The 9,840-nt window shown below is 49.3% G+C and overlaps 1 protein-coding gene across 1 annotated transcript; it reads right to left on the bottom strand.

Moving 5' to 3' along the window:
- Positions 1 to 740: 740 nt before the first annotated feature.
- Positions 741 to 9,819, bottom strand: LOC105477871 (dehydrogenase/reductase 1). The gene is made up of 9 exons (XM_011734735.3): positions 9,577 to 9,819; positions 8,912 to 9,085; positions 6,468 to 6,611; positions 6,239 to 6,318; positions 3,145 to 3,277; positions 2,677 to 2,823; positions 1,712 to 1,781; positions 1,282 to 1,362; positions 741 to 1,138 (listed from the first exon to the last, which is right to left on the bottom strand). Exons 2-9 carry the CDS (start codon positions 9,059 to 9,061, stop codon positions 1,002 to 1,004), a joined length of 942 nt encoding a protein of 313 aa, XP_011733037.1. The 5' UTR covers positions 9,062 to 9,085; positions 9,577 to 9,819; the 3' UTR covers positions 741 to 1,001.
- Between the last annotated feature and the right edge of the window lie 21 nt (positions 9,820 to 9,840).

Genomic DNA, 9,840 nt, shown 5'->3' with positions numbered 1-9,840 from the left:
CCGGGGACGGTCCCCAGAAAGCCACAGGAAGCCTTCTGCCAACCTCATGGGCAGCCTGGAGAAGCCTCAGCTCTCACTCTAAAGATTTTGAATAAGTAAAATGATTTATGCTTCTCTGAGTTATGGCAGCCATCCCATCACTTTGGATGGTTATCTAGGCTGTTGGGTGGAAGGATCCCTCAAAATAGCCCTTGGCTCCTCTTAGGAACACACCCCATTGCCTTGCTTCAGGCTAGGACAGCCTCCTGCATAGGCAAGGCAGCTCTATAGGGCTCATGCAATTAGTTCTGCAGAAAGCAATTCAGGTAGTACCACCCCGAGAGGAAGGATGAGAGTTGTCGGTGTCACAGCTATTCCTCTGTCCCTCACTTGGATTCAGGCAGTACCTTCTCCCCAAGTTCCAGGAAATCATAAACACCAAGGAATCTGCCTTTGCTGGACTGGGCCTCAGTCAGAGATCAGGCCCAGCTAGAAGGTAGTAGGCATCTCTGAAGAGATGGTGGAATGGGGGTGGAAAACCAGTGTGACTGGATGTGCCCGCTTCCAGCTGTGGAGTGACTCTGCTCCTCAGCTGGGGCATGGGAAATAGGTCTTGCAGGGCAGAGCAGGAACAGGTCTGGAGGAAAGGGGTCTTGTCCTGGGGCAGAACCCCTTGAGAAGCTTCACATTTATACATCTTTGAGTCCTTCTACCAAATAGTTAACGTGTTGCCGAGCACAGAATCAGCAGTCAAAAACATATTGAAAGAGAAATGACACTTTTATTAGCTCCCAGAGCATTTTTCAATACTAAGGCAAAAAGTAAAAAGAAGGACAAGGAAAACCAAGGCACAAAGAAAGGACCTAGGCAGACCCCAGAACTCACCACGGACACACAGCAGAGTCCTTCTCTTCATATCAAGGGTATGGGTAGGCAAGAAAGGCTGCTGTTTCATTGAGATAGGACCAACCACCAAGCCCAAATGAGAAGACAAGCGGAGACGTGGTGTCAGACCAGGAGGGTTAGAACTTGCTAGTGTAGAGGGCAATAATCCACTTGGGCACACGGAGGAAGGAGGGCAAGTAGGAGGCCAGCCAGCCCACGCCGGACACGTGTGAGAGAACAGAGCTCAAAGACAAATAGTCTTGGACAGGGCGGCCTGGGAACAACAGGAGTAGGAGGATTAGATTCTCATTTCCCACTCCTCAGATACCCTCACCTTGGCTGGAGAGACCGAGGGAGGAGTGGGCAGGGAACAGAGGGAATAGCAGTCAAGGCTGGCTGCTGTGCCAGGGTCCTCACCGTCCACATCCCGAAGGCCATAGCGTCGAGCAAGGTCACAGGATGGTAGCACCTTACCACTCAGGCTCAGGATATTGGGATCTGCAGGCACACAGACAGGTAGAGATGGCAGGCAGGGGAGTGTGCAGAGTGACAAGGTTTGGGCCCAGTTGGACAGGGCACTGCTGAAACAGACTCAGGAGCCCTGGAAAACTCTTTCTTTCTGTTCCTAGGAAGGCTCTTGGGCCTCGGACTTTTCCCACACTTCCCAGGAGCCCACTCCTAAGGCTCCCAGACTCAAACTGGGAATGCTGACCCCTTGGGCCTCAAAAAACAGAGAAAAGAATGACATGTTCCTCAATCAACTCCCGAGCCAGATCTGGCCACTGGATGCTACCACCCTACACATCCTCCATGCCCTTTCTTATTACCAGCTGCCCCCAAACTTCACCTGTTGCCAAAGCCACCACACATTTGCCACTCAATTCTGTGGTTTCTGCAGATGAGAAGATTGATTTGAACTGAAAAACAGGGGCAGAGAAGTGAAGGGTTAATTTCCAAGAGCACTGCCCAAGTCTCCCGGTTTCAACTTCTGTTCCAGGAGAAAGAGATCAAAGACCAAAGAGGCCAAAGACCTCAAGCAGGGCCTGCAGGATCCAAAGTATTGGCAGGTGCCAGAGCCACTCCTCCCCACATCCAGGTGAGCCCTGTTTCCTGGCACCAGGATCTGCTGTCTTTGCTAAGTGGAAGGATCTGGTAGTGCCAAATAGTGTTTGGACCTTCTAAGCTAGCTGGTGTGGGGGTCGAGTGCATGGGCTTTGGAGCTAGACAGCCTTTCCACTTAGGACATATGTGACCTTCAACAAGTTTTTGCCGGGCGCAGTGGCTCATGCCTGTAATCCCAGCACTTTGGGAGGCCGAGGCAGGTGGATCACGAGGTCAGGGGTTCGAGACCAGCCTGACCAACATGGTGAAACCCTGTCTCTACTAAAAATACAAAAATTAGCTGGACGTGGTGGCGGGCGCCTGTAATCCCAGCTACTCAGGAGGCTGAGGCAGGAAAATTGCTTGAACCCAGGAGGTGGAGGTTGCAGTGAGCCGAGATTGCACCACTGCACTCCAGCCTGGGCAGCAGAGCGAGACTCCGTCTCAAAAAAAACCAAAAAACCAAAAAACAAAAAAAAAAAAAACAAGTTTCTAAACCTCTCTGGGTTTCAGTTTTGCCATCCGTAGAATGGAGCTGGTATCTCCCTTACAGGATTAAAGGAAATAATGTGTGTCCCATGCTCAGCCCTGCACCTGCCACAGTAAGCACCTGGTGAATAGGAGTATCTGCTCTTGTTATTATCTTGTTATTGAGGACGGAGAGGCTGACTCCCCTGTGTTCTCTGCTTCCTTCGCCCTCCCCTTGCCAACCTGCTTAAACACAGGATCCTTCAGGACCTCCTCTTTTGCCATATGCTCCTTCAGCAGTTCTGTCTGCACAATTCCTGGCCACAGAGACACATAGCTGACCCCATGGCGCCGCAGCTCGTGGGCACAGTCAGCAGCCAGCTTGTCACACTGTGGAGAGGCGGAAGGCAAGGTAAGAGCCACCTAGCCATGTCACTTTCCTGCCCTGCCCTCTCTGCTTCTACTGTGAATGCTCCACCAACCCTGCCCTTCCCAGGAGCCCCAAGGTCTCAGCTGCCCACCCTCCCCAGTGTGATGCCTACTCTAGCCAACCGAGAGGTGCACAAGCAAAGGAACTGTCCATGGATGAGGCAGAGGAGGAGCTGAGAGGAGCCAGCCTTACCATTCTGACCACTGGGGACTGTACCTTCTGAGCTATAAGTACCATCACTGTCTTTTACCTCCTCAGCTCCTATGCCACTGGGTCCTCACCGCAGCTTTGCCCACACCATAGGGGACGTTGAACATATACTGCAGGCTTCCAGGGGAGGAGATGACCACGATGAGCCCCCGGCCAGCTGGTACCATCAGCCGTGCCCCATACACAGAGCAAAAGTAGTGGCCTCTAGAAGGTGCGGCAAGGGAAGAAGGAATGAACCATGTTAGTGCTGGCCTGGGTGCCGCAGCCTCTGGCAGCTTCCCCTGCCTTCTGGTGGTGGTTGTCCACTAGGAAGGCTACACAGGGCAGGGTAGCAACCTGAGGAATTAGGGGCTTGAGGCCATATTCTGAGAGGAAAACTGGTCAAAATAACCACTGACAGGCCTGGGCGTGGTGGCTCACGCCTCTAATCCCAGCATTTTGGGAGGCTAAGGTGGGCAGATCACGAGGTCAGGAGATCGAGACCATCCTGGCTAACACAGTGAAACCCGGTCTCTACTAAAAATGCAAAAAAATAAGCTGGGCGTGGTGGCAGGCGCCTGTAGTCCTAGTTACTCGGGAGGCTGAGGCAGGAGAATGGCATGAACCCGGGAGGCGGAGCTTGCAGTGAGCCGAGATCATGCCACCACTGGTCTCCAGCCTGGGTGACAGAGTGAGACTCCGTCTCGGGAAAAAAAAAAAAAAACACTGAAACAGATGAGAAATAGCAATCTTTAGAAGATGAAATGGAAGGCAAGAGCCCTGTCACAATAACAATTACAAACAAAATTGCTCAGGGGGAGAAAATTTAAGAAATATATAGTATCTACATGGAAAAACTATAAAACCATGACAGAATAAGTGCAGACAAAATCTTTAAAAGCTAAGAACTGACATGTAAATCATCATTTCTATGTAAATCAATCCATAGATTCAGTCAAATTGGATTATATCTCAGTAAGACCTTTTGGAGGAATTGATAAAATAATCTAAAGCTCAATGGGAATAATAAACATGTGAGAACAGCCAGAAAAGCTGGGCACAGTGGCTCACGCACTTTGGGAGGCCAGCGGGGCAGATCACTTGAGCTCAGGAGTTTGAGACCAGACTGGCCAACATGGTGAAACCCCATTTATACTAAAAATACAAAAATTAGCCAGGTGTGGTGATACATGCCTGTAGTCCCAGCTACTCGGGAGCCTGAGGCAGGAGGATCTCTTGAGCCCAGGAGGCGGAGGTTGCGGTAAGCTGAGATTGTGCCACTGTACTCCAACCTGGGTGACACAGAGTGACCCAGGTTGTCACACTGTGGAGAGGCGGAAGGCAAGAGCCACCTAGCCATGTCACTTTCCTGCCCTGCCCTCTCTGCTTCTACTGTGAATGCTCCACCAACCCTGCCCTTCCCAGGAGCCCCAAGGTCTCAGCTGCCCACCCTCCCCAGTGTGATGCCTACTCTAGCCAGCTTGTCACACTGTGAAAAAAAAAAAAAAAAAAAAAAGAGAAAGAGAACAGCTAGGAAAATTCTGAAAAAAGGACTAATGTCTTGTGGGTGGGGGGATTGCTTTCCCTACCCCTGTTGTCACCCATATGAAAATGCACACAGGCCAGACATGCTGGCTTATGTCTATAATCCCAGCATTTTGGGAGGCTGAGATGGGAGGATTGCTTGAGGTCAGGAGTTTGAGACCAGCCTGGCCAGCACAGCAAGACCCCATCTCTAAAAAATAAAATAAAATAAATTAAAATGTACAAGACATAATAGTTAAAAGAATACAGTACAAGTGTAACAATATTCTGATAAGTCAATGAAACAAAACAGTGAATAATTAGATACAAGTATATGTGAGAATGCAGTGTATTACAAAAGGAACCTGTCAAGTCAGTGGGGAAAGATGGATCATTTGGGACAACTGACCAGTTATTTGAGTTGGGGGAATTGGGTCTCTGTCTCATCTATTATTTTAAAATTAAGCCTAAAAGGATCAAATATTTAAATATAAAAAATAAAAGCACAGAAGTACTGAAAGAAACATGATCAAACGTGTTTATAAACTTGAGGTGGGGAAGGCTTTTCTTAGCATCACACGCAGATAGAAACTATAAAAGACTGACAGATTTGACTTCTTAAAATTAAGACGCACACACACATACACACACAAATATAAAGATACATGTATATTTCTGTATATACAAAGAGCAGGGCAGGACTGAGTGTGGTGGCTCATGCCTATAATCCCGAACTTTGGGAGGCTGAGGCCAGCAAGAGATGAGGGTGTGGAAGGCACCTCTCTTTGCAGGCTATGGCCATGAACACTGGCCAATTTCCAGCTCTTAGGGTGTTCCTTTCTTGCCTTTGGCCTGACCATCCTTCTCTGTCCTAATGATCTTCCTTCCACTTTGGAAATCACAATTGCATTCTAATCCTGCTTCCTTGGGATTGTCACCAGAGTACCAAAATTGGAGCGGTGGGTGTTCTTACATGCTTTAGTCACAGATTTGCCGATAATCTGGTGGTTACTCCCACAGGTGACTGATCACATTCATCAGGCATGGCTTGATTACATGAGAGCGTAACATCATTCCAACAGTAACAGAGGCATAACTGGTGCACATTACGCTAGGCGAATTCTAAATGCTGTGTTTCATCTGACTCTTGGGCTACATGACCCGGTGTGACCCAGTGATATCCCTGCTCTCCCAACTCTGACCCATGAGTGCCCTTGCCTGTGGGTGTGGAGTGAGGATGTGGAGAGTAAAGAGCATTGGGGTTCACTCCTTCTTCTTAAGCTTCTCCTGGTCTAAAATAAAACAATTTCTCCCTCTAACCATTTTGAAAGTATAGACTACAGGCTGTGTGCATTACTGAGAGGAGGAGGCTTTCTCCCTTCTGGGTCTTTCATTTGGATGGGCAGAGAATGAGGCAGGAGAGAGGCCAAGGGCTTGTTCTGATAAATATTACTGACAGAAACAAGGCAAGAGTTGACATTCTCAGGAACAGACTCACCTGGATGGAACTTCTCCAGAGGTAAGTGGGATAAATGGAACAGAAGGGAGAAGAAAGAGATGGGGGAGGCCAGAGGGAAAAGGAGAGGGCATGTAAGGAAAGGCCTGGCTGTTAAGCTGGCTAAGTGAGTGAGGGAACACGGGCCCTGGCAGTGGAGCACCGACCTGAGTCCAACGTTGTTGATATCATCCCACATGGAGGCAGGGGTTTCCCAGAATGCCTTATTCCTGGTGTTCAGGATCGTCTGGAAGGCACAGGGAGGGTGATGAATGATCTGAAGGCAGGGAGGTGTGAGGGGCTAGGTAATGGAAGGGACAATGAGTGGGGATGAAGATGCAGGGATCAGATGGGGAGGTCAGAAATGTGGAGCTGGGACCAAAGTTCAAAGGGTACCTGGACTCCTGCATAAGCGTTGTTGACCAGCACGTCCAGATGCCCTTGCTGTTCCCGATCCACTTGCTCAAACAGGCTTCGCACTTCACTCTCCTGGCTTGAATCGCACACCACAGGCACACATCGGCCCCCGAGGGATTGTGCCTGGAGTAGGACAGGGGATATGAGCTTACATTCACACACGGGTGTGAGTCATGACAAAACTCCCTCAACCAAAAGTGGACTTGAGCACTGAGAAGACAATCCTAGGAGAGCCAGCTGCAGAGGCAACATGGCAGGCAACGCTGCCCTCTGGTGTCTGTTTGAGTAGTTTCAGGAATGATAGGCCTCCCCACCCCAGAACAAGGTGAATTGCAATGTAAGTTTTAATAATCTACAAACATTTACTGAGGCCCACCATGTGGTGTGGAGTGAGGATGTGGAGACTAAAGAGCATTGGTGTTCACTCCTTCTTCTTAATGTACTTCTCAAAGTACCATGCAAGGCATTGTACTTTGCAAGTAGAGGGTAAGAACAAGTGAGGCATGGAGTCTGTTCTTGAGAAATGAGTAAGCATCCTTTTCCTTGTTGTGGTCTTTTCCATCTCTCATGGCCTTAGCTCCCACCCTTCACCACTCACCTAGAACCTCTACTCAGTCCCAGCTCTCTTACCCTCGCTCCACCAATGCTCCTGCTTGGTAACTGAAAAAACCAAAGCTATCAGCGATGAATGATTTCTACTTCCTGTTCTGTCTCACTCTCTACAAATGCCCACAAACCTCCAACTTCAGAGGAAGAAGAGTCCCTTATCCAAGAACAATCCTCCTATTCTCCAAATTTATGGATCCTCCCCTATTACCCTCCTTGCCTGAACTACTGCAATGCCTCCCAACTACTCACCTGACCTCCAGTCTGTCTGCCTTAAATTAATTCTTCATAATCCAGCCAGTACGAACCATCTAAAACACAAACCCTGTTCAAAATCTCCTAACTGGATCTCCATCTCTTAGAGAATGAAGCCTGAGTTCTCTTCTAGGGTCTTCTAAGACCGACTCTTTCCTCTCCAGCCTCTCACTCACTACTCTTCCCTTGCATTATCTCAACATCTACTCTTTCACACACTGTCCCTATGCTTATGGAGCTCCCTCTGTTGGAAAGGTTTTCCTAACTTCCTTTACCTAACTCTTACCTTTCGAAACTCAGTTCAAGAACCACCTACCTCCTCCAGGATGCTTTCCCAAACCACTTTCCCTAGCCACTCTCCTGTGTCATCTGGATGCTCCCCAACACCCCTAGAGTATTCTGTGCATACCTCCCTCTTACAATTTACCATATTCACATTACATTGAAATGACTGCTTTCTGTACTTCATTTCCTGTTGGAATCTATCTTCATTTTTAATTTTTATTTTTTTTTAAGAGACAAGATCTCACTGTCACCCAGGCTGGAGTGCAGTGGTGCAATCATAGCTCACTGCAACCTCGAACTCCTGGGCTCAAATGATCCTCCTGCCTCAGCCTCCCAAGTAGGTGGTACTACAGGTGCAGGCCACTGTGCCCAGCTAATTATTCAAAAAATATTTTTTGTAGAAACTGGGTCTAGCTGTGTTGCCCAGACTGGTCTCCAAAAGGCTGCACATGTTCTTAATCTTCCTTCAGAAGCACAGAAGGCCCCAGCTCGGGAATGTAAGCCAGCTGATTTTGAAGTCCCTGAAACCTTTTTAAATCGCCTTCAAGACCTGACCTCCTCCTTTCTGAAGGACATTGCAGGTAAGTGATCTTGCTGCCTTGGCCTCCCAAAGGGCTGGGACGCCAGGCATGAGCCACTGTACTCCACCATGGACTGAATCTTTGAAGAGGAGAAATTAGATCTCATTAGTCTTGGTAACTTCCGTGCTTTACCCAATGCCTAGCAAATCATGGATACTCAAATATTTATTTAACTGAAGTCTAGTAAATAAGCAAAAAATGTACAGTTCAATAAAGTCTTGCCTAAAATAGAGGAAAACACAGGTCCACAACCCTTTAGTTACAATTCCAAAATCTCTGCTCTCAAACACAAAGTTCTTTTCTTTTTCTTTCTTTTCTTTTCTTTTTTCTTTTTTTTTTTTTTTTTTAAGACAGTGTCTCCCTCTGTCGTCTAGACTGGAGTGCAGTGGCATGATCATGGCTCAACTCCTAGGCTCAAGCGATCCTCCTGCCTCAGCCTCCAGAGTAGCTGCTGGGACTATAGGCACATGCCACCATGCCTGGCTCAAACAAAGTTTTTTCATAAAACTCACTGGGCGGCAAAATTCTACCTTACCTGAAATTATTTACGGGGTTTTAAATTTCCACTTTGAATAAATATTCACATCTTGTTGAGTAGTAGTATAGTTTCAGGTAAGAGATTAGGAAAGGGAGCGGTTAAGTGGAAGGGCTCTCTTGGGTGGTTTCTGCAACTGTGGTCCCAGAGGAAGCACTCACCTCCTGAGCAGCAACGCGAAGGGTGTCTAGATGTCGGCCAGTGATGTAAACTGTGGCACCTGCTTTGCAGAGCTGCAAGGCAATGCCACGGCCAATACCCCTGGAGGCACCAGTCACCACACACACTTTGCCCTTCATGGGAGCTGCCATGACTCACAGGCAAAGGAGGAAGGTCTGTGGAAGCAAAGACTTGCTCTGAGGGAAGCCTGGAGACTGTGTGTGTGTTGGGGCGGGGGTCGGGGGTCGGGGGGAGCCTCACTAGGGCTAAGAGGAGGAGCCAAGGTAAGAATCCTTTGAGGGGAGAGGAGTCAGAGGCGGACAACTGGGTGCGGGCCTAAAGGTAAGGGTGTCAGAGGCGGACAACTGGGTGTGGGCCTGAGGACAAGGCTGACTGTCTTTTGGGAGGCCCAGAGAGTGAAGAAGGGGCTGAGTGGGGCTGTCCAGAGGTGGACAACTACTACGACCCTCTGAGTGTGGCTGCCTGGATGGGGGAATCTGGCGCGGCAGCCCCTCGGGGCGCGTCCAAGCAGAGTCCTGGGCTATCTGGGGCTCCGCTCCCTGGCCTGACCCAGTCCGGCTGAGCCAGAGGTGCAGCTTCCGGGCCGGGGATGAGCGCGAAGCCTGGAGATCCTAAGCCCTAAATGTGAGGCGCGTGTGCCGCTTACCTGCCAGCTGCGCTGCCGCTGAGGTCCTCGCGCCGACTAGCTCGCCATACACGTGTAGTTCGAGAACTTTAATTCCGGCCGCAGGGGCGGAACGAAGTGACTACTACTGGGGCAAATTGCGGCGCTGCGGTGGAAGTCTGGGTTCTGACCCAGATTGAGCTGGCGACGTGGAGGAAGTGTTCAAGGACTGATTCTACAGTAGGACCCGGGGCGATTTTGTGCTGGGGTCGAGGGGCGGAGTCCTGGGCCAAAGTTAGAACCTGC

The sequence above is a fragment of the Macaca nemestrina genome, chromosome 7 (genome assembly GCF_043159975.1).
Source record: "Macaca nemestrina isolate mMacNem1 chromosome 7, mMacNem.hap1, whole genome shotgun sequence".
NCBI lineage: Eukaryota > Metazoa > Chordata > Mammalia > Primates > Cercopithecidae > Macaca > Macaca nemestrina.
Note: the sequence above shows the minus strand (reverse complement) of the source record. Positions and strands in the feature narration are given on the sequence as shown.